General features: G+C 42.5%; 2 protein-coding genes across 4 annotated transcripts; one reads left to right on the plus strand and one right to left on the minus strand.

Moving 5' to 3' along the window:
- The first annotated feature begins 1,922 nt into the window (after nt 1-1,922).
- Nucleotides 1,923-16,702, plus strand: rasa1a (RAS p21 protein activator (GTPase activating protein) 1a). 3 transcript variants are annotated; one of them, XM_049762841.1, is made up of 26 exons: nt 1,923-3,084; nt 7,634-7,786; nt 8,582-8,717; nt 8,911-8,981; nt 9,199-9,316; nt 9,448-9,479; nt 9,571-9,623; nt 9,698-9,848; nt 9,934-10,012; nt 10,083-10,206; nt 10,285-10,441; nt 10,531-10,618; nt 10,856-10,936; nt 11,034-11,191; nt 11,270-11,346; nt 11,462-11,634; nt 11,700-11,859; nt 11,925-12,067; nt 12,244-12,359; nt 12,470-12,556; nt 12,820-12,887; nt 12,991-13,079; nt 13,146-13,223; nt 13,334-13,468; nt 13,552-13,631; nt 15,189-16,702. In XM_049762841.1, exons 1-26 carry the CDS (start codon nt 2,573-2,575, stop codon nt 15,235-15,237), a joined length of 3,168 nt encoding a protein of 1,055 aa, XP_049618798.1. In that variant the 5' UTR covers nt 1,923-2,572; the 3' UTR covers nt 15,238-16,702. The 3 variants fall into 3 exon arrangements, with proteins under 3 accessions (XP_049618798.1, XP_049618797.1, XP_049618799.1); XM_049762840.1 differs by lacking the exon at nt 15,189-16,702 and adding an exon at nt 13,713-14,535; XM_049762842.2 differs by lacking the exons at nt 1,923-3,084; nt 15,189-16,702 and adding exons at nt 5,321-5,651; nt 13,713-14,535.
- ccnh (cyclin H) lies at nt 14,575-18,712 on the minus strand. Its single transcript, XM_049762843.1, has 10 exons — nt 18,577-18,712; nt 18,195-18,313; nt 17,985-18,107; nt 17,798-17,871; nt 17,437-17,650; nt 17,190-17,353; nt 17,047-17,117; nt 16,867-16,975; nt 14,753-14,816; nt 14,575-14,679 (listed from the first exon to the last, which is right to left on the minus strand). The coding sequence occupies exons 2-10, from the start codon at nt 18,309-18,311 to the stop codon at nt 14,653-14,655; spliced, it is 963 nt and encodes a 320-aa protein (XP_049618800.1). The 5' UTR covers nt 18,312-18,313; nt 18,577-18,712; the 3' UTR covers nt 14,575-14,652.
- Nucleotides 18,713-24,378: the final 5,666 nt, after the last annotated feature.

Consider the following 24,378-nt stretch of genomic DNA (forward strand, 5'->3'; position numbering starts at 1 on the left):
TGTTTTATTGAGCTCTCCGTTCAACGTAAAGTTGTCATTTCTCTGAACCAACAGTGCTATCTAGAGGAGTCCAAAAATATAACAGTTGGTTCAAATTTGAAGCTTCATTTGAAGCTTCATCATGAGGGAAATATACCTCAAGAGCCTTGGAGGTCAAATGTCATCATGCAAAACTTCATGTGACAACTGAAACTCCCTTAGGTCTTGTTTTGAGCAAGGCTTCTGCAGTAAGTATCTCCTGTGACAAAGTTATGCTTGGAGTTGCCAGCATCCCTGTCAGAGTGTGACTGAGCAGGACATGTGCTTAGCCAAGACCCCACCCCCAACATTTTGCCCATATGTGCACTCAAGTAGCAGCTGCAAACTTCCTCACTTGCCTTTTGAAGAAAGAAAGCTGAGGGGGAAAAAAATAACCAGTAATAAACTAATAAATAGTATTATTATTGTAAACCACTGAAACATTTTTGCACAATTTCAAACTTTCCTCCAGAATAAAACAAGGCACTTATATTGATGTTAACATCACACTAACAAGTAGTAGGAATAAAAAACTGAATATTTTCAATTTATTTCAAAGCAGCAGCAAGATCGGATAATTAAGAAGCCATAATACTGTTTAGCCTAAAATGATATTGTCTATATTAACAGGAAAACATGGTTCAAAACATTATCTCACTCAAATTATTATTATTTTTTTTTTAGAGAATTACAAATGACATATTCCATTTGAGCGATCTCATATGACATATTAAAGTTTAACCACCTGCTTGACATTGTATAGTGCATGACATGAGCATAAATCATTATTTCATAAATCCCATGTTGGAAAAGCACACCCTTTACTCTCGTTATTCATGCATTTGTCACTCACTGGCGTTTTTAAAACTTTCATGTCAAGGTTGTGAATTATTCACTCTAAAATCTGACGTAACCAAGTGGACTCATACACAGCAGCAAATGTCTGACTGTGGACACACACTTCTGAGATTTAATCAAAAGAAGATTATATATGATCAATAGCCACGACATAAACAGGCTATTCAAGAATAAAATATTTGCTGTCAAGCTACATTAATTCAGCTGAGAAATAATTTCAAAATGTTTAAATGCGTTTGTTTTGTTTGACAGCGGAATAAAAAATCATAGTATTCAAGTCAAACCCGACACTTGATATTTTCATTCTCAGGTAAAGCTTATTCTCAAGATTCTTCAGTCAGGGAAAACCAATTATCCGCATCCTGTCCAAAATCTTATTACCCACAGTTTGAGGATCCACAGCACACTGGCTGTCACATTCAGACAGACTATGGTGACTAACAGGCCAAGCAGCAGTAAGCGAGGGTAAATAAGTCTCTGAAAAGAAAAAAAAAGGTCTCTGAATGACCCATGGGAACACAAGGCTCTTTGCACATTTAGGCCCATCCATTTTTACGTCAAATTTGGAGCCATTGCTTGCAAACTGGATTAATAGATTAACATTGACATTAACTCAGAGAACACTGCAAATCAGAATACACTGATTAGGGTGAAAGCATTTTTTTTTCACTCGTATGTGTGTATCTTTTCTATTTTACAGATACATACATAAATAAATGACAATACAGCTGTAGCATTGTTTTCCGGTAATTATTGCCTAAATATTAAATGTTATATGGATGAAGAATAAACACTCTTTGCTATAATGCCAAAATGTCCCCATGAATTTATCTTCATTAAAATCAAGAGTAACCCCCCCCCATAAATAAATAAATAAATAAATAAATAAATAAATAAATAAATAAATAAATAAATAAATAAATAAATAAGCGAAATGCAGTCCAGCCCTGCTAGTGATCGCAGACTGCATGGATTGAAGGAAGCCGTGTCGCTCTGTGCTCGATTGGTTTGGTCTGCTCGGTGTCTAGAGGGGAGTGGGCGAGGGAGCGGGGAGAAAGGGGAGGGGGAGAGCGAGTAAGCCAGCAGCGCAAAAACCTGGAAATCAACGCAAACTTCGCTCCCAGCGCGCAAGAAATGTCCACTTGGACATAGCGATATGCTCGGGGTTGCCAACCAACGCACCGCGCCGTGAGTTTAGGCGACAGGAGCGGGTGGTTTGTGGACAACGCTCGCGACGACCGGACTCTGGACGCAAGATCAGTGGTTTAAAAGAGAGAGAGAGAAAGGGAGAGAGAGAGAGACGAGGATTACACACGCAACAGTGACAATAAAACAACACAACGACAGTGCCGAAGGTGAGGTCCAAGCGAAGAAGCAGACTCGAGACTTGGTGTTCAGTTTGGAAGACTCAGCATGTGCTTTTACGGTGCAAACTTTAATCTCAGGAAACAATGAGGGACGTAGTAAAGAAAGAAGTCATCAAGTGTCTCGGACCTGCTAGCAATGCGAGGTAAAGCTAACGCGTGCTAGCAAAGTTAGCTTGTGGGCTAACGCTAGCTGACGGGCTAAAAGACATTTTGCTCAACTTTTGCTGTTGTTTCCCGGGAGCCCAAACACTGACGGAGCGTCTTAACAAAAGAGGGGAAGGGCGGGCTCCCTTTTGGACTTGTTCCCCTCTACGTATTTCCCCGGAACGATGGCAGCGGAGGTCAGTAGTGAGGAGACGGGCTCGGTCACGTCGGGGACGGGCGGAGGAGGCCCGGAGACGGCCCCGTTCCCTTGCTATCCCAGGTCAACCGGAGTCAGGGCGGCGGATTTGGGACCTGTGCCAGCCCTCCGTCAACACTTAAAAACATCTCCGGACTCGCTCCCAGACATGAGTGTGATCTATCCCTTCACAAGTGGGGATATAAGCGGATCTGCCCTGTCCCTGTCCGTAGCAGGGAGTGGCGGAGGTGGACATTCACTTTTCCAGGGAACGAGCTCAGGGAACGTGGGCGGCATGTGCGGCTCTCCCACTTCGGAGGCACCGGCCTGTCGGATTTCACCCACATCCTCAGTCCCGGATTTCCCCCCACTACCGCCTCCACCTCCTCCCCCACCCTCTACAGGTAGTGGCGGCACGATGGATGAAAACGACCTGCAAGATGGGCCGGAATACGAGGAGGAAGAGGTGGTGTTCCCCCTCTCTGCACCGCCTACAAACCAGTGAGTACAATAACAGTAATGATGCGTGCAAATACACAGTTTTGGTTGGCAAAAAATAGAGTTGGAGGACAGTTGTAAATATTATATAGATTGTAACTGGATTGCCCTGTCTTGAAGATGCTTCACTTCTCATCTGAGAAGGTGTCATCGGTTCATGCGACACGGCTTGATTAGGACAGCCCATCCTGAGCAATAAGGATTTATTTTCCATCATTGCTTTATTTCAATACACCGATCACTTTTTTTTTAGTTTGTTCTCTGCTGCCTGTGATTCTCATTCTCTACACCACATAAAAACTATTTCTTTTTTCTCCCAGCATGCATTTATGCACAAACAGCATTGACTAATTGGAAACACATCGGCAGAAATGCTCAACTGACAATTTGTCTGACTGCAGCCTCATTGAGGGTGAAAGCATAGGCCAACATGGATTCCATGATCTTTCAGACAAAGATCCAGTTTGTTGCTTCACATTCCTAATTTGTTTTTGGGTCATTGTTGAAATGCTAACAGCCACGTCATTTCTGTTCTAAAAGGGACCAAGGTGGTCAAAACATGAATCAAATTGTCTCAAAAGACTTTTACATTATGTATTTCTTCATCCAGTCAGTCGCTTTAGCGGTGGATTTACATACAGAGGAGAGATTTTTAAGTCTTGACAGAAGGCCTCCGAGTGTTTCGCTTTGCCCCAGAATTGTCTTAAATAGTTTGACGCTGCAGCAGGATCCTTTACGTAATCTTTTCTCGTGCTACTTTGCGCTGCTCAGTCTTTAGTGATGTCATTGAAAGATGACAACATACAATAAGTCATTTTGACGATGCTTGTAATCGCTTTTCATGACTAAACTGCACTTTGGACTTTGTCATCCTTATCAGCTTACGTGATCAATATTTTTATCATTTGTGACCCATTTCAGAATTATTCACGTTTTGCAACCAAAACACTTCCCCATCTCCGCTGTAAACACTGAAATGACTCTACAGCACTCATACAGCCTTGACATTAGTTTTATTCTCATTAGCAAAGTGCAGCATTATGTCATTTTTGGCCCTCGTGCTGAGATATGGAAAAGCTGGAGTGTGGATTCAGCTTTTATTTTGGGTGCCGCCCTGCCCTGTTGATGAGACAAGCAAGCAGGAGCTCCGGCATCCAACTGTTTTGATTGTGCCGCCAAGTCTACCATAAAATTGACTGCACTCGAGATTTGACCTGAAACTACATTTTCGATACACGGATAAGAATTTTTCTCTTGCTTTTCTAGTAGCACCATTTGGAGTGACTATGTTTTCACCAATTGAGGCCAAGACTGATGTTCAATTCCTTTGAGTTAGCGGCTCGTGAAGTGTATTTTAGAAGAGTGGACAGTGGAAAAAAAAATCCCCGATAGAAGTGCGCGTTGCACACTGACCGTGAAAAGCTTAACTCGCCACATTGAACCGAGTGCCACGAGCGAGAGACATTCATAAACACCTTCCGCAACGTGCCGTTCATAATCTTGCTGTCTGCAATAAGAATGTGACAGTGGAAAAAGTCAAGCTCCAATCGGTCCCACAAGGGTCGATTGCTACTGCCTGGAGAAAGCGCCAGCTTAATGCCCGAGCTTAAACAAACAACTCTGGGAAATGAGTCGTAGATTTTCAAGTTTCCACGAAGATTAGAGACCGCCTAAATCAGAAAAGGGTTTCCCGGAGTTATTGAGGGCTTGGTTTGAAGATGATTACCACGAGTGTGATTGAGTTACCAAATTTCCAAAATGGTCCACCTGTCTCCCTTTGGAGAAATGTATTTTTGGTCTCTTACCTATATTTGCAGCACCCGTCCCGTATTTAAGTCTTTAATGAGGGAGAAGCCTAAAGTTTCCATACATTTTCGACGCATTATGCAATGTCCTGTGGTGCCCTTCCAATCGGCTCTCTGCCCTGCCTTTTCTCTCCAGCATCCTGTTTTTCAACACTTCTCGGCCATTCATTGTAACCTTAGCAGGATCCTCGATTGAATTCATTCATTTGAACTGAGGGGGCAAAACCTTATAATGATTGTCTTTAAGCACATCACGGGATTATGATGACGAGGATCTGCCCATGTGCATCAAAATGTGTATTGTGGGTGCAAAATTGCCACTCCCTACCATTTGTGTCCCACTGAGTCAGAAACCAATCGGCTGCATGCTGGTGGTTTTTATGATGGGGGGGGCAAGGGAAGAGAAGAAGCCAGGAAAGTCAGAGGAGGATACGTAAGAGCAACAACTGCAGGGCTACACTTTACTTGACTCTCCTTCATAAGAACGATTAACCCTACTAATGGATAAAAGACCTCGTTAGTCAAAGTAAATGCTGGAGTGACGCTCGTCTGAGTCTTTGCGCCCTCGTCCTATTTCCGCGGACGTCGGCGGGGATGAACGCATCAAGGCGACAGCGGCGTCGCACGCTCATGGCTTATTTGGATTTCAAGCCGCCTGGGCTCGGCTCCCCGTGTCTAAGCTCGCGGTCGACCACGCGGTAGCCGCATCAGCTCGGGAGACCACGGGACGAAGCGGAGGGAAATGCAGCAGAGGGTGAACTCATCGTAAGTGGGGCGTCCGTAAGTCGTCGCTACGTTCCCGAGCAGCTTTCCTGACGGCACCTGCTGATTTGCTCCAGATTCATCTTCGACTCTTAACATCCGATTTCTTGACTCGATAATACGCGTTACATCCTTCGAGTCGACGGGACGATTTGTTACCATTCTGTCTTCATGTATTGTACCCCCCCCCCCCCCCCCCCCCTAATGAATTTTGGCAGCTCCAGTGAGATAACACGAATCAAAAGTCGTGCAAACTTGACGTTGCCATTTCAGTACACAAGCATCGAGTTCTCTGATGACTTCAAAATAATTACAAGTGCCCAAGCTAATCCATTTATTGGCGATTGCCTAATCACATTTAGGGCAAGCATAGAAACTGTTGCTAATCCTTAAAATACCCGTTAATGAGTGGTGTGCACGTTTAATACTCACAAATTGACTAACGATTTTGATACTTCTGTTAAATTGCACACAGGACGATCAAGTGGCAAGTACCAAAAAGTGGGCCATATTTTTTTCTATTTTTCTGTGAGACACCGTTGAATATTTTCTAGGTCAAGTCTACATGCAAACACAAAATTATTATCATTAATTCATGTTGAGCTGCTTTCGACTACCCATTTTGGTCACCATTTTGTGTCCCTCAAACTTACTAAAGCGGGCCCGCCGAGGTTGCGGCCTTATTATTTCGACAGATTCAATTTCAACAATCCTAAGTGATACTTGACTTGACAGCCAACAGGCAGTCAACCTCGCTCGCAGGAAACGCTAAAATTATCTGCCTTTTCATCTCGCCTCATGATAACATGACACTGGGCCACTCCACAGATTTTGGTGCCACTGCGCTGTGGTGGGTCTCCCTCCACTCTCATACACGACCTCATTGTTAAAAACGTCCCCGTTCTGCTTTTGTTTATCAAGTGGGGGGGGGAAATGCAGAATGCATGACCTTCCCTTGAGCGGGGTGTCAGTCATGGAGAGAAACAGAACGTCACCATGCTGCTCGCTGTTCATGTTCAGACATGACGGGGCATTCCTCAAGTCGAGAGTAGGGTCTATTCCTATAACCACTAGCATGGCTAACTAGCATATCATTCAAGGGTGACTTTGGAAGTTGATGTATGAAAGTGGAAAATCACATTATTCGAAATACACCATAGTGGGCAGTTGACTATGAATAATATAAATGTCAAAATTTGCAATGCAATCGGGTCATGAAATGAACCTCGCGTGTCGAACGTATAATTTGTGTTCTTTAAATGTTACACGTGTAATTAATAGCGCCATTCTGGGATGGCAAATGCTTTAAACCGTAATGTGGTCGTAATTGGAGGCAAACTTGTAAAGTGATGTGCTGAGTGCTGCTTTCTGACACTTTTTTGTCTTTCCCCCGCTGGCTCGTCCTTCAGAATGATTTCCCACCCACCGTCCTCTTGGCTCCTTGCTGCAACTTGGCCCAACTCTTGAGCTGCACTCAATCGCCCTCTTCAATACTCTTATCACTCCAATCCGTTCAAAGCCCCACTTCACTTTCCTACTCCTGGCTTCTTCTCCTTGCTTGCGGGCGTTTTCTTTCCAAAAAAGTGACTCGCTGCTTAAGAACTACACGGGAGCCCTTTTAGCTCTCCTGTTACAAGAAGTGCTGTAGGTTTTTTTTTTTTCTTCTTCACCTGAATGGTTGCCCTTTAAGGCACTTGTGGTCTAAATTTAGATCGAGCATGTTAATTTTTTAACTCCGTTGAGAAAGGACAGCCTCACCTGATGAAAATTTGAATAAGATTTCTAAAAGCCAGGTGGTTTGAGGTTTTTTGCTTTGGAGGACCGCTCAGATTTTTCTTGCCGCTTTTGAATAAACAAGTTCAGTTTTCAGAATTGGAGGTGATTTATTACAACCAACAAGTTTATAGCTATTGCTGTTAAAGTAATTGCTAATAAAAACAACCAGTCAGCAGACACCCCTAAATCGCCTCGTTTGGTTCTCCCAGGTGGTACCATGGCAAGCTGGACCGAACCATTGCTGAGGAGCGGCTGCGCCAGGCTCGGACCCACGGCAGCTACCTCATCAGGGAGAGTGACCGCCGGCCCGGTTCCTTTGTCCTGTCTTTCCTCAGCATGACCAATGTGGTCAACCATTTCAGGTACGTTTCCACACATGGAAAATGGACATGGCTGTAAAAGTAAAAAAAAAAAGGTTACACAAACGACAATGACTTGCAGTAGATGTCTTCGGATGTAAATAAAGCAAGTCTTACTACATCGACCATATTTTCCACCAGTCATTTCAGAAACCACAAGCGATAGCGTCTTAGGTTCAATTCATAAACGCTATCACGTAGCTGGCTGGTTTGACTTCATATATTGCCCAATCATTTTGCTGCGTTCGATTGTGGTTGGAAAACCACCGAAACTGAAGCGATGATACAGCAAGGAGGTATAGTTTCCGGTGGACGATTTTCGTGTCAAGCTGACGCTAGTTGTGTGTGAAAATGTACAGTGTTACGCAATATTTCCTTGCATTGTGTCTTTCAACTCATCTTAACCAAGATGATTTACTGTATGTTTTCCGACTTATATTTTGTGCCCAGGACAAAGTATGCTGTTCTAATTTTGTATCAATGACTTCATATATTTCACTCATTGCATTAGTGTGAGGCCATAATGTAATTATTGCCGGGGGGAGGGCAAAAAGGGCCCCTTTAAATAAATTATAAACATCAGGTTAATTGCACGACTTCAAATGCTCGCTGCAGTTTAATTTAAACACAATCAAAGAACTAGCTTGAATACATTTGTAGCCTTTTTCTTTTTTTTGTATACACAATTGCAAACTTTTTTATTAATTTCTACCACATTTCTGCCGTATATAAGCAAACTGTTAAATATTACTGTGATGATGGAGTACTTGTTCTCATTGTTTTGTTTTTTTGTTTCAGGATAATTGCCATGTGTGGGGACTATTACATAGGCGGAAGGCGGTTCTCTTCCTTATCCGACCTTATTGGTTACTACAGCTACGTGTCTTGCCTGCTCAAAGGAGAAAAGCTGCAGTGGCCCGTGGCCCCTCCAGAGGTTCGACTGAAATATTGTTGACATTGTACAAAAATACCAGGAAAGCGCTAAACTACATTCATTCGACACTTGACATTTGGTAGAGCAATTTGAGGAATTTGCATAATGATTTGGGAGAAAATGTAGCATATTGTAAATGTCACATTCAGAAGGTGAGAGACATAATTGCCTCAATTTTTGTCTCTTTGTTTAGCCTGTAGAAGACAGGAGGAGAGTAAGGGCCATACTGCCATACACCAAAGTGCCAGATACTGATGAGATCAGGTAAGCATTCATATTCAAATTGCACGTCAAGCAGAAACATGTGAAATGTGGTTGAACGGCCGAGCACTTCAAATGTTGCTCAAGCCTGACCTCTACTGGTTAGTTCATGCTACATCAGAAATACCAGGAAGTGGGCCGTGGTTAGTGGGGATGATTGTGACCAGTTTCATTTTATGTGACATAGTCTCGCTTACGAAACCAAACTATGCATCTTCAGCTTCCTGAAGGGAGACATGTTCATCGTTCACAACGAACTGGACGACGGCTGGATGTGGGTGACCAACGTTCGCACGGAGGAGCAGGGCCTCATCGTGGAGGATCTGGTGGAGGAGGTGGTAAGCGGATCCGGCATTGACTTCGTTTGTGTCGTTTTATTTCGTTGCAACTCTAACAGTAGCAAAAACAGTCCATTCCAAACGTTATACACTTTTTACAACAAAAAAACTTTCTCTTAATACATTTCCAGTGCCGGGAGGAGGATCCACATGAGGGAAAAATGTAGGTTTTCCGATTGTGATTATTTTATGGTTGCCATTTATAGCTAAATGTAAATAAACTGATCAATATTATTTATGTTGATCCTCCCCAGCTGGTATCATGGAAAGATCACAAAACAAGAAGCCTACAACCTGCTGATGACGGGTAAATCTTTTCTTTCACTCCCACACGCCAACGTTGTTTTTTATCAAAAAGTGAATAATGACTCTCGTGCACAGTTGGCCAGGTGTGCAGTTTCCTCGTGCGGCCGTCAGACAACACGCCTGGGGACTACTCCCTCTTCTTTCGTACCAATGAGAACATCCAAAGGTTTAAGATCTCTCCCACCCCCAACAACCAGTACATGATGGGAGGGAGGTACTATAACAGGTGTGTGGCCATAAAAAAAAAAACGTACACTCACAATGATCACAATTTAAATGTACCGTCTCCTCTACGCTGTCGTGTCCGGTAGCGTCGACGACATCATCGAGCATTACAAGAAAGAGCAGATCGTCGAGGGTTACAACTTGAAAGATCCCGTTTCAGTCCAGGTAGTGGATTTAAAATGGTATAGCGATGATCTTTGTGTCCGGTTGTAACCTCTTGTTTGTATTCAATTAGCACCAAGAACAAGTCATCACTGACACGGTGGACGGGAGAGAAATTTACAACACAATCAGGCGAAAACCAAAAGATGCGTTCTACAAAAATATTGTGAAAAAAGGCTACCTCCTCTTCAACAAAGGTGTGTTGCACGAATTGTGTTTTTGCCGCACAAACGTCGCCGTGGCGATGACTTTCCTTTTAATTTGAACGCTTCCAGGCAAAGGCAAACGGTGGAAGAACCTCTATTTTATCCTGGAGGGTAACGATGCCCAGCTCATCTACTTTGAGAGCGAGAAAAGAGCCACCAAACCCAAAGGGCTGATCGACCTAAGCGTGTGCTCAGTATATGGCGTTCACGACAGCCTTTTTGGCAGGTATGTTCTTTTTTTAGTGAGGCTGTTTGGAGAAAGTATGGCGTATTTCAATGCTCTTCTTTTTTTTTTTCTTTATTGCTCATTTTCAGGCCAAACTGTTTCCAGATTGTTGTCCAGCACTTTAGTGAGGAACAATACATTTTCTACTTCGCCGGGGAAGCTCCAGAGCATGCGCAGGTAATAAGACCTCTTGAGTCATCAAGCACTTAAAGTGCTAAAATATTTATATATTATATATTATTTATATAGAAAATATTTTATATTGATGAAATATTTATTTATAATAATATTAATAATAATAATAATGTATTATATATAATATATTCATAATATTTATTTATAATAATATTCTATGACCTTTTTTGGGGGACAAAGTTTCTTGTGGTTTTAATATTCTTTTTCTTTCTGTTCCAGGATTGGATGAAATGCCTTCAAACGTTCTGCAGTAACTTAAGGAAGACAACTCAGCCCACCTCCAACAAAAGGTTGAGACAGGTATGCGAGAGTGACTGCTCACCATTTCGAGAATCGGTGAACGTATTTTACAAAAAATCATATTGTTTGAAGTCTGAGCTGGTCCCTTCTATCTTAGGTGAGCAGCCTGGTGCTCTACGTGGAGGAGGCCCATAAGCTGCCGGTGAAGTATTTCACCAACCCTTACTGCAACATCTACCTGAACAACGTCCAGGTGGCCAAAACGCACCCGAGGGAGGGGCCCAACCCCGTCTTCACCGAGGAGTTCATTTTTGAGTGAGCCCCCTTTTTACGCGTTCACATTGGAGCGCCTTGCCTACTTAATTAGAAATCATCGCCTTTGTCTGTTTCCAGCGACCTCTCGAGTGAAATCAACAGATTTGAGATCAGCCTGAGCAACAAGACAAAAAAGAGCAAAGAAAGCGACATCTGTACGTGCATCCGTCCGTCCGTCTGTTTTGACGTCTGGCCTATTTTGTTTGTTATAATTTCATCTTTCCAACTTTTGGGTTCTGCTCTTCCTCGGATGCCGCTTCTACGGCGTAGTATTCATGCGTTGCCAGCTGAGCCGTCTGCAGAAGGGCCAGATGATTGACGAGTGGTTCCCTCTCAGCTCCCACGTGCCTCTGAAGGGCATCGAGCCAGGCTCCTTACGAGTACGCGCACGCTACTCCATGGAGAAGATCATGCCCGAAGAAGAGTACAGCGAGTTTAAAGAGGTCAGTTCCGCTGCGATTCACTCTTAAGTGCTGTCCACAATGACCACATGTGTGTCTTCATGTAGATGATCCTGCAGAAAGAGTTCCACGTCATCTATGCTCTGGCCCACGTGTGTGGTCAGGACCGCACCTTACTGGCAAGTCTACTCCTGAGGATCTTCAGGCACGAAAACGCCGAAGCCCCTCTTCTCAGGACTCTCAACGATCGAGAGATTAGCATGGAGGGTAAGGAAGTGGGAAAAACGCTTTGCAGAATCAATTTGGATTGAGCTAACACTGCTTGCGGACAGATGAAGCCACAACGTTGTTCCGGGCGACCACATTGGCCAGCACACTGATGGAGCAGTACATGAAAGCCACGGCCACGCCCTTCGTCCATCATGCTCTCAAGGACACCATCCTCAAGATCATGGAGAGCAAACAGTCCTGTGAGGTAAAGCCAACATCTCTACTTATATCGCATTATAATCATTCACCACACACATAAAAAAAAAAATTGGAAAGATAAGCAGCACAATTATTCATATTTCTCCCGAAGCGGCCAATATTAGCACGAAAACTGTAAATAAATGATGGAAAAGCAATGGTTTCCATCTCTCCCATTTCAAGTTGAACCCCTCCAAACTGGAAAAGAATGAGGATGTCAACTTGAACCTGGCTCACCTCCTCAACATCCTGTCAGAACTGGTAGAAAAGATCTTCATGGCTGCTGAGATACTACCACCGTAAGCACACCAATGACTTTTATAAAACTCCTTTTCACGTTTGAGCTTGGTTAACACGAAGGCAATGTCTCTAAGGAGCCCCAATAAAACTCTTATTGTTATCGTTCCAGGACGCTAAGATTCATTTATGGCTGCTTGCAAAAATCTGTGCAGCAGAAATGGCCAACTAATACCACCATGAGGACCAGAGTTGTAAGGTAAACACCGTTTTCTTCCTTTATTATTGCTGATGAAAATGAACTTCTTGCTGCTTACTCGCCTCGTTGAATTGAAAACAGTGCTTACAACACGGAAAGAAAAAGAACTGGATTTTCACACGTCTGATAAATAGAGGCACTAACCTTTTATAATGTTGCAATTACTTCATCGGTAGCAAATAAAGATCTCAGGGCATTCAAAGATAGTTTGCTTTTCATAGCTAAGCTAAACATTTTTCTCTCTCCTATCTTTTGTCCTCCAGTGGTTTCGTCTTTCTAAGACTCATCGGTCCCGCGATCCTCAACCCGAGAATGTTCAATATCATTGCCGGTGAGCAATGCCCGTCAATAAATTCGATTGGTCGTCAAGCTCTTCATTTCTGTTCAATGAATGTCTGAACGTGATTCTAATCTGGTTTCTGTCCTCTTGCAAGACCCTCCGTCTTCAACAGCCGGCAGGACCCTCACACTGGTGGCAAAGTCCGTTCAGAACCTTGCCAACCTTGTGGAATTCGGTGCTAAGGTATGAAACCGATCCAAAATGACATTGTGTGATCGTCTGACATCGTGTCGTCGTGTCCACACGCAGGAGCCTTATATGGAGGGTGTGAATCCCTTTATCAAAAACAATAAGCATAGGATGATCATGTTTCTGGATGAGTTGGGGGTGAGTACCATCTTTTTTTTTTTGAACGCCACTTCTTCTCGGGGGATAGCCGCTGTCGCCAATCACACACTTTAAATATCACTCTTCACACGTTGGGACTTTATTTGCAGAACGTTCGTGATCTCCCCGAAACCACAGAGCACTTTAGGACGGATCTGTCCCGAGACCTGGCCGCGTTGCACGAGCTCTGCGCCACGCACTCAGACGAGCTTAGGACGCTCAGTAACGAGAGGGGGGCTCAGCAGGTGAGACACGAGTGCTGAAACGAACGTTATCTGCTGTAGGAAGGCAAAAAAACTGAACCGGTGTCATTTTCTTTCTGTCCCAGCATGTGTTAAAAAAGCTGCTGGCCATCACAGAGCTCCTCCAACAGAAGCAGGCTCAGTATGCCATGTCCAACAGCAACAGGTAGTACCGCATCATCACCGAACCCCCCCCCCCCCTCCCCTGCATCTTACTTCACTCCCATCTCCCCTCCCCTACGACAAGTCTCCGCCACTGGGGGGTGCCGCACTGGGGAGACTTCGCATGTTCTACCCTCATCTCCATGGCAACCCCATCCACCGCCAACCATAACGTAGGTGTCGGATAGTCCCGCCCATACCCATCCGTGTTGTCCCAGTCACCATGAGAGCTATGCAACAACAGCTGAGTACAAACAATGCACCAGTGACTGACAGCTGGCTGCACTGGACCCCCCCTCCCCCTTTTAGAACTGTGTGAATGATTCCAACTTTGGGTACAATCGGTTCCCTTGCACATAAGGGACAGTGTTTGGATTCTGAAAGCTTTCTCAGTACCCGCCATGCTTTTCTAGCACAAATTGCCAAAGTGTACCCTCTCCCGCTTCGTATGAGGAAACTGACATGAAGAAGCTTGTTGTCTCGTTGAAACTGGATTGCGAGCGAGGATGCTTTTATACTGTAAGTAGCGACTGACTTTTTAAGTTTGTGACAATGTAAGGCGAAGCGCTGAAATGAGCATGCTTCTTTTTGTTTTGTTAAGTTTTCTAGATTGAATCCAAGTCTTTGGAGGAAAATGTCTGGTTATTTTATATAAGAATAAACTCTCTTGCTGGAATCATGAGCATTTAAGAGAGATGAGCTGAATTATTCTTCGTCAGATTGTACTTGCTGTTTTAATTGGTTAAGATCTTTTTTTTTTCCTCCCCACCAAAATTTTGCAATCTAGGCAAAAAACAATCTGAGAATCCAAGTATGATGCAAAGTGTTTACAACAGATTTTTTTTGGAAAATAGTACAGACTGTACCCGACATGCATGCACTTATTAAACTGTTTTTTTTTTTAAGTAGTTGATGGGCTTGTTCTTTGTCATATTCAAGACAGGGTGTAAAAAAAATACATTTTATTTCTAATGCACAATGACGTTTTGTCACTACTTCAAATTGGTCACTTTGAGGAAGATTGGTCACATGAGGTCTTCATCCGTCCAATCCTGTGATACAAAACAACAAGTATGAAGACAAAAAGCCGATTTGGAACCACGTCAATTCAAAACGTAATCTCACCTCTTCTTGTATTCGCGGCTCTTTCGCCACATGGCCTTCCTCCTCGTACCCCCGTTTGCGTTTGCTGCCACACAAAAAAAAAAAAAAACAGTTGACTGTTGTTGAGCTCTATGATCCGTGTTGTGACCAAACATCTTCCATTTCCATTGATGCAACCATAGATCGTAGTTTTCATTAGGAGTAGTTCTTCCCCCTCACTCATCACTCCATTTCAAGTAAGTACTTATATAGACTAGATGCAGTTTTTTCCAACCTTTATTGAGCCAAAAAATGCAAGTTAATAATGTGCTGTGCCATCTAGTGGTAGAGCATTTACCTGTCTTCATAAAGCCCTGGCATAGATTATGGATTATTGACACTGGTTGGGAATCACTGCACTAGAGTATCAACTCCCACCCACATATTGACAGCCTGTACCTTCCACTTTATCTTCCAGGACAGAGTGCACCATCATGTCACTGGCAGCCGCCATCCAGGTCATGTGAATTCCGTGGAATCACACCTGAGAGTCAAAAGTGCTGGCCAGAAAGAGCCTAGGCCTTGTCCCGGGGGCCTCGGGTTATTTCCTCAGCATGTGGCCTACTATGTCCATAGTTCAAATGCAATAATAGCTGCCCCCCCTACTGAGATGAGAGCAAGGGGGTGGGTGGAAACACCGTGGCTGCATATGTCAACATTTTACTTCCAAAGCCTTTCCCAAAATATGCTATAGACACTGTGTTGGAGCGACTGATGATGGACCTGAGCTACGTTCAGCTGCAGAACTGTATGAACTCCCTTCCATGGATGTGGACATTAAAAAAAAGGGGGGGGGGGGGGGGATGAAGCAGTAAAGTAGCATCGTTTGCAGTCGTCAGGGAATTTGAACGGGAGTCTACACAAGCCTTAATTCCCCTTTGGACAAACCACCCACCCCACGACACTTGTTACATTTTTTTTTTTTTTTTTTTAATATGCTGCTTTTGGCGATAGAGAATCAAAAATGTGTTTGTATGACGTAGCTAAACGGCAGAACGGTAGTCTTGTTTAGGAGACGTGTGTAACTTGTCTTGTGCATGTGTTGATCCTGCTACAGAAACGCTGTCCTTCTCAACTCAAGATGTCAGCGCGTTGATTGAAGTTTTCACTTGAGCGGGGTACACGCGTACTGATGTCGAACATCTTAAACGAGACCTGACGGAAAATGAAGATACAAGGAGCTCGAGTCGCAGTTTTAAACTAAACCGGTAAATGCAACTCCATTCTACCTAAAGGTTAAATACAAGTAAGCTCGACTTAAATTTACGTTAAATTAAAATGGCCCACTGTAACATTTTGCAGTTTGCACATTTAATATTGCGTACCACTAGAGGGAGCAATTGTACTGAAAATCTGCTCTAATCTCGAATGCAGTTTTTCCATAGTTGGACTATATAGTCACAGTAAAAGGAGCGCTACTTGGGCTCGCTTTTAATTCCGTCACGACAAATGCCAGTACGCATGTACCCCGCTTCATCTGCAGTCTCTCCCTTTCTCCCGTGGCCCACATCACCACATCTCTGTTGTCTTCCACGCTAGGGTTGCAAAAGGGTGTGTGTCATTTCCTATAAACTTCTAAAGAAATGGAAGATACCCCCACGGAAAGCTTCCAACTGAAACTTCCCCACACCCAGCACGCCTTGCTGGTCATAGTCTGGCTTTGCCTCCTTGTCTGAATCTGTGCCTGTCATGTAGGTCAAAGTGTGCACGTAACGATACCACAGACCTCAACGAGGGAGGACCACCACCGCCGTCGGCTGTGCCAGCAGGTACGGGAGACCCCGGCGGCGACGCCGTGTGCCGCACTGTACTTTCTTGTTCTTTCATATGCTCGATGATGTGTTCCTTTTTATTTTTCTACCTGAAACTCGAACCTTTTTTGCATCTTAGATATGACAACCTAGTCAAATAAAAACAACTGTTGTGACATGACGCAAACTCGGTGGTGGTGGTTCACTCGACCCGGAGAACGGAAACTGCTGTACGTGCAACAGTAAAGTCACCGACGCTACATTCAGTGTCGCTCAACACTGAGCAATGTTTGTCTCCGAGATTCCACGCAGGCTTCATTTTACGTCAATCAAGATGCTCCTTACTTGCTCGAACTTGGACCCAATTCCGCGTGGATCCTCGCCAGCTTCTGCTTGCAAGCATTCACCTCGTCAGGTTTTGGAAGTTCATATCGTTTCAGGAGGCTTTTGATCCCTGTAGCGGAAGTGTGGAGGTTTAGTCATGGAGAAGAGGCAACATCGCCATCTTGTGGACGGGTTACTCACGTCTCATGGAGTCGTACATCTTGGACAAGGTCTCCTGCTCGCCCTTAAGTCCCAAGCATTCAGTAAGGTAGCTAGAGAACAACACATTGTTGCATATATTTGTGATGTAAGAACTTCGAAACCAAAATCTCAAAGCGGCCTACCTTTCTACGCTGAGGCCAGCTCTCGAGGCACTGCTTAGGATAGCAGTGAGTGCAATTTGCGAGGGGGAAAAGAGCAGCCCCGCGTCAGTCATGGCTGCATATGCCAGGAAGTCATCCACGTTCTTCCTCAGAGACTCTGGGTTCTCCAGGGTATGGTATCTGGTCTGGACAGTCAGAGTTGAGATAAAGCGGGGAAAACTTTAGTTTATATTCTATTGTATTCGTTTCATTTTGAGAGTGGGCCCACCTTGAGGTCAATCAGCAGCCCCTCCAGGGGTCTATAGGGGTTGTGGACCACCAAGTGAAAGTTGAGTTGCTGGACAAGCAGCAGCTCGTACTCCAGAATCTGCTCCGAAGCACGTTCTTGTTCGGCCGGGCTCTCCTGTACCAGGTTGCCCACAAACTGGGTACTGGATACGTTAAACTCTTCCACCTTGCAGGCTAGGTAGGCGCACGTCAGCCTGAAACGGAGAGGAAAGGGAAAAAGATGTAAGAAACGACTAACCCCGCCCTGCTCCTTTGTGCCATAGTTGAAGAGTGCCACTAACTGATGACAAAGCAGTAGTCAAGTGTAAATATTTGTATTTAAAACAAAAAATTGTACTCACATAATAATCTTTGGATGGTACTCCATTAGAGAGTTGTTCATGTAGAATCTTCTGAAGTACATGATAGCCGTACCCTGCATGCAAAACAATTTACACAGTCAACTGGAAGTGATGAATCTCATTGTACATATCCAAATAAGCAGATTCACTGTCGTTTGTTCTGATGTCTAAAACTGAAAATACATACAATAACAGACTTCGGCATTGCAGGTTTGAACACATTGCAAAAGTCCAGCAGTGTCCTTTCATAGTTCCGGAAGAGAACATCTTCTTCGTGACGGTTCAGGAACATGGACTCACTGAGCAGGTGCTGTGGAGTCGAACAACAAGAGGCTTGGTCAAATTCAGGTACGCAGGATGAAGTTGCAAGATTCGTGGTTTTATTACTGTAATTAACCTTTCCGCTTTCTTTTATCTTCTTCCTGAACTTCTGGTTGGCTTCATATCTCAATTGTTCCAACTCCTCTTCGTTGTTAAACGTCCAATATTTTCTTTGGGAACTGTTATGGAACATGGCTGCAAGAGAAGACGTCACAGCAAGTAAGTTATCATTTATTGCGATACGTTTTGCAGATATAGCAAACATAAAGACATTTTATTTTACAGCCTTTGTTACCAGTGATCAAAAACCGAGAAACAAATTGCTTAGCTGTTGCGTTTATTTGTTCGTGTGCAATGGTTTCGAAGCATCGTTCAGCTACGGTTGTCGTGCATGTTAAGTTACGACAGTTCACAGTAAGTCCTACCTAATACTCGAGATTTAGAAAATAAATATTTACCCTTGACGACTACAATTTGTCAGATAGCAGCTTGTTAGCATCCGTTAATTTCATGAATTGGCTTGCATTTGATGATAGTCTCATGTGTTTACGTCACACCATGTCGTCGCTTGCTGATGACGCTACCGTAATGATGATTAGACTGCGCATCAACATTTTAATTTTGTTAGTTTTACCGTCTGAATCAAACCAGTTTATTTCATTTTTATAATAAACATTGACACACTAAAAGATGGAAAAATATATATAATATTCATGTGATTACTCTATAGATTGCACTTATCACCAATATATTATTTACTGTGTTTTTTCTTCTTCTCATGTATAACCCTTTACAGTTCACTACTCAATGTACCTTTGGTCCGTTTTGCACAAAACGTGCATTAGTTTAACCAGCGTGCGCTTGATCAGTGATCACAGGCTGTTTGAAACGTCGCCACTCAACACCCCGCCCGAAATACCGCACACCGCAATTTGCATAAACAGGAGTCATTTATGAATAATGAATGCACATGCATTCAGCAGGAGCCGCTCATTTGCATACCAGCACGAGCTACGGTTTGATTTCGGTGCTCGGTGTTGTTGTCCTTAACAGCCCAGCCTGTCTGCCTGCAACCACAAGTGAGGAATTACTGAGCTTGAACGGGTATGTGTTTTTTTGGAGAAAACAAACAAACCAAAAATTTCCTGTATTCTGCCATTACAAGTTAAGTCTGTCTGTGATTTGCTTGTTCGTGGGAGGATTGTGCGCGTTTACCCCAACTCAGCCCTTTGCGCCTTTCCTGCATTGCATAAACATAAGGAATCATGCAATATTGATGAGATCATTGCAGTGTGTGTGTGCGTGTGTGCATGCAAGGATACTTTGAAATAAGGCCAAGAACTAGTACTGGTACTCGCCCATCCCAACATTTTTTTTTTTTAGTGGACACATTAAGACCAAAACAATAATTATTAGTTTAAATCATCGAACAATGCAGTTGTTATGAGACTTTTGGGGACCCCCTGGAAATCTCAGGCCCGAAGCATTTGCCTGCTTTTGCTGGATGGGCAAAACCGCCCTGTGTGTGTTTTATACTCTCGCCAATGTTTTATGGGAAACAGTGTGATCACTTTGCAAGACAGGGGCATATTTAAACCCTATCTCAGCACTCCTAAAATACCACAGGTGATAAATGTAGTTATGATGTATTGTATTTTTATTATCAATGTATAATATTATCCTCAAACCCTGCCTTTGAACCTATCAGGGACCATTTCAGGAGTTATAAAGTCCTCTTAGGGCCATATGAAAGGAAAAATAAGATTGAAGCAATGTTTATTGTTATTATTATATCGTGTATTATAAATGTTGGTCGAGTAAATGTTTTGGGGCCGTTCGTCTGGGCTTTCGTTTTTAGAATTACAGGCTCCTCCTCTGCCTTGGAAGCTTGCTCTTATAGCTTGTTTGAATTTGTTTTAAGCGTTCATTTTGTGACACGAATAAGTGGTGCCTCATTTAAATTTGAAACGCGTTATGTAAAGTAGGTACGGTTGACTGCTGCATTTTTTCGTCTCTACATTGTGTCTCAAAGATGCAAGGTCGTTATATCATTAAGTCTGTTAATATAAATACAAATATAGTTTTAAACTAATTTTCCCACTTTTGTCAATTTTATTAGGACCGTTATTTTGTGACGGCATTAATTCCAATGCAATATTATGTTTCAGAGTCTCACTTGAGTTTCCATCATAGATTTGCCCCTGCTGTCATCTTCTTGATTTTAGTGCCTCTCTAATCAAGTTAGCCTCCACCTTGAATCGTGTCTTTGCTGGCATATGACAAACCCTTTCATGCACAAAATGTGAAAAGATTGCAATTTGTGAATACAATGTCACCAGAAATCCAAGCACAGACTGATGGATTGCTACATTGTCACCTTGGCCGTACACATCTGGGAGGAGGAAGGCTGATACAATAGTTACCGCCACATATATGAAGCCCGTCTCTCTTGTATAAAAGGAAATCATTTGGAAATAACCTTGGCAGCCATGCAAATGATTTCTCTGACCAATGAGCTCACAAAAATCTCATTCAATTTCATTTTTGTTAAGCAGCTCAGCTTCACGCACCAACAAATGCAATTAAATCCTGATTCTAAATCCCACCCCCTCCGTGTGCATATTAATTATTCTTCCCTCCATTACAACATGACCTCCTTCTGTTTTTTTTTGTGCAGCCGTTACCATGGCAACCGGTGCTTGATGTCAGAGCCACCTCCAAGGACACTCATCCAGGCACTGGGTCATGTGCGCCGAAGCTGGGCATCGACACCAAGATGGCCACCAATCACCTCCCGCCCTCTCATATATTTTGCCGCATGGGTGAGTGTGACTTTGAGCTTGAAACAAAGCAGGAAGTGCATGCTGGTTTGATTTGTGTAGTGCGGGTGAAAGCCCCTCAGAGAGCCACAGGTTTGGGAAAAGAAATTCGAAATTGCTTTGAATGTGTTTGCTTTCCTTTGGTTGGCATTGTTTTGTTTTTTTCATCCTCCCTTCCCCCTTCCCTGCAGACATTTTAACGCGCCCCCGCTGACTCCCCCCACTCCCCCCCACTCGCTCTCTAATTGAGCTTTGTGTCTACCTCCATCTCTATTCAAACACAGCCTCATTTGCATAGCACTGCAGCACCACGGACAGCTCCCCAGCTGTACAGTAGAGAACTAAATGAGGAACACAGACCCACTTTACGTGAAGTGAATACTAAGCAGCCCGTGCATCCTTGTCAATGTTTCCGGAAAATACAACAAGCACCTGAGAGATGAGCAAGAAAAGCAAATCAACGTATTCACACTGAGCAACCTGAAAAGACACGTACACTTTTGGGTGTCAAAATGTTTCGTTTTATAAATTCATGGAAAGGAACTATAGAATTTGTGCAAACAGCAGTTCAAGGATTGATACTTCTTATTCACTTTGGAACAACGTAAAGACTACAAAATGTATTAGCCTAATTGCTGTCCAAGTTATTTTTAGCTTACTGTCATAATATCACCTAAAATAAAAAACTCTCAGTCAGCATGACAAGAATGCTGTTAGGCTAACAATTATTTTAAGAAAACCTATAATTAAGTGCAAATTAATAGCCTGCTAGCCTGTATTTTTTTTTCTTTGTACCCATACAGTATCACACTTTGTCTGAGTCCCACTGACATTATAAAATAATAGCCAGGGGTGCGAAGATTATTTTTAGGGGGGGGGCATGGGTTATGCAAAGAATCGTAGTTGCTTCTTGCAAACATTTTTATGATTCCCAGGATTCCTCCGTGTTTTCTGGCCTAACACGCCTGTACCACATCACAGAGTTCAGATGTCACAAGCTGTCTTCCAGCCCAGCGCCGGCTTGCTTCGGTGCACAGAGACACAATTACCGTGCATTTTTCATATCACACTTAAAAGCACATGTTAAGTTTATGGAAACCTAAAAAACAAAACGTTTATTTTTACTTCAGGCACGTTGGTGGAGATTTATGACATTATCTTTTTCTTATTTTAAGATTCATGAAGGGGATCGTGGGAAAGAAATGCAGTAAAATGGGACTTGAATTTTACATGGCAAAAATTTTTAAATCGGGGTCACTCGTGTTCATTTGTAAATAAATGCCAGTATTTCAATCAGTCTTTTTGGATGTTAACAATTGTGCGTGTGTGTGTGTGTTTACACATCTCACGTCTGCAGTAAACAGTTGCAGTATAAATAGGCTGTCACGTATTTAAAGTCGGTACATTTGATTTAATTAAGTATGAGATTGAGTATGCTCAGCTCGTGTTTCCTATCTTTGTTACACATTCATTTTTTTTTTTTACCGTCTTTAAGGCCCTGCAGTGTGTGTGTGTATGTGTAATCCCGTACAGTATGCAATGCTATTATTTTTGGCTTTAATTAATTTTTTACCGCACCTTAAATTATATGTTAATTGTCAACAATCATTTTACATTTGTATTTAATCTTCCTGGTCATGTGATAATGACACAACATAATAAAAAAAAAAACAAGTTGATTGATTGATAACCTTTAATAGGTGAAGGAACCATCAGCAATAATGGCAATGATAATACCCTAAAAGTAAATACATAGAAGACAAGTCGATCTTCCCGACATACAATGATTACTATTATTATTTCAAAAACCGGTAATGTATTTGCTTTTTACTTCATAATTTTCCAGAGTTCAAATATCCACTAGTGCCGTGTAAAGGTTAATAGTGTGCATTCTAGTATTCAAATTAGTAGCAGCATGTTTGAATATAAGAATTGGTTGTTTAAGGTTTAAGGAATGTGGCCTGCTTGATCAAGGCTGGTTGCCCAGCAACCCAAATCATTTTTTCAGACCAAAAAAAAAAACCTCAGAGATTTAATAATCAGGTGGTGGGCATTAAAATGCAAAGCAGGCTGTCGGCTGCACCTGAAAGACTGCAGGAATTAGATGAGGGGTAATTTTGCTACTTACAGGTGAATAGCTGACCTTCGCCAGCAAGTGCCTGTCAAAATCACACAAATTAGGCAAGATAGGTTTTAAATATGTCCTCTTTTCACTGGATAAAATGAAACATTTTTATTTTCAGCAGAAAGTATTTTTTTATTGTCAGTAATAATTCCTGCTTGTGTTGTGTTGCCGCTCGCTCTGATTCTTGTTTAATCTCTGCAGCCAGCCATCTTTTGTTCTCCTAATTGTTGCCATCCCCCTTTTATCTGTGTGTAGGAGTTCTTCTTTGGCCTCCTGTAGACACCCCACAAAAACCTTGTCAGGTGGTCGCAGCCATTAGCTGCACTATACTTTTCATTGTGGCGGAAAACACACTCATCATACCAAAGCGCTCGCTCTGTGCAAATTACGTGCATTTTAAAATCTGGAAATGTCATGAGCATTACATTGCGAAGGAAGCAAGAGATGATGATATGTTATCAGAAATGTTAAGATGTCATTTGGAATATTTTCATAAAATTGACCAGAGAGCCAAACATTTTGTTCACCAATATTTGATGTGCTTTAAGTCCATGCCAGCCTTAAATTAAATTCTCTGGCCGTGCTAAGACCAGTAATGTGAAAAGAATATATGATTAATTTATATTATGATGATTAATTTTGAGCATTTTTATTTTGTTTAAAATTTTTCTGAAGGCTTAATTTATAGGACTGCATGCATACGTACGTGCGCGTGCACACACACACACACACAAACGCAAATGAACTACTCTCGCTATTCACTAGATGGGGTAAGAACATCATTCAATGGGCTTTGCAACTGAGCTTTTTTTCTAGACTGGACCTAAATTATTCTTGAAAATCATGCACAATGGATCAAGATTTAAATTTTTTATTTTAAGGAATGTAAAGCAGCATATCAAGGAAAATGTCTTTCAACCAATCAAACATGATTATAATATAATATATCATATTATTATTATTGTTATTGTTATTATTATTATTATTATTATTATCTAAGTCAAGTCAGATTTATTTATCTAACATGTAACAATAGCAAAGTCGCCATATCATTTTCTTGTTGATTCTATCAGAATCAACCAAATACTTAATCGAAAATAATTCATAGAACTCAATCATGGATTATAGTAATTTTTGAAAAACATTATAATAAAAGATGACACATTAAAGACTAGTAGGAAATAGCACAGCTGACATGTTCTGCTTACGACCAGATCAAGAGTGCCTCTGCTGGTTGCAGCCAAGTACTGCACTCAAATCACTTTACGTAATTTAGCATTTTTGTGCTTTTAACCTCTAAAATGATGTTCCTGCGA

The sequence above is a fragment of the Syngnathus scovelli genome, chromosome 3 (assembly GCF_024217435.2).
Source record: "Syngnathus scovelli strain Florida chromosome 3, RoL_Ssco_1.2, whole genome shotgun sequence".
In the NCBI taxonomy this organism is placed as follows: Eukaryota; Metazoa; Chordata; class Actinopteri; order Syngnathiformes; family Syngnathidae; genus Syngnathus; species Syngnathus scovelli.

Excerpts from the sequence above, each read along its gene's own strand:
- rasa1a (XM_049762840.1), top strand. The coding sequence starts at position 2,573 with ATGGCAGCGGAGGTCAGTAGTGAGGAGACGGGCTCGGTCACGTCGGGG. Across the intron at positions 9,624-9,697 it reads CTACAACCTGCTGATGACGG|TTGGCCAGGTGTGCAGTTTC; the intron begins GTAAATCTTTTC and ends TCTCGTGCACAG. Across the intron at positions 13,469-13,551 it reads ACGAGAGGGGGGCTCAGCAG|CATGTGTTAAAAAAGCTGCT; the intron begins GTGAGACACGAG and ends TTTCTGTCCCAG.
- ccnh (XM_049762843.1), bottom strand. The coding sequence starts at position 18,311 with ATGTTCCATAACAGTTCCCAAAGAAAATATTGGACGTTTAACAACGAA. Across the intron at positions 17,872-17,984 it reads CAATGCCGAAGTCTGTTATT|GGTACGGCTATCATGTACTT; the intron begins GTATGTATTTTC and ends TTTTGCATGCAG. Across the intron at positions 16,976-17,046 it reads GATGTACGACTCCATGAGAC|GGATCAAAAGCCTCCTGAAA; the intron begins GTGAGTAACCCG and ends CTTCCGCTACAG.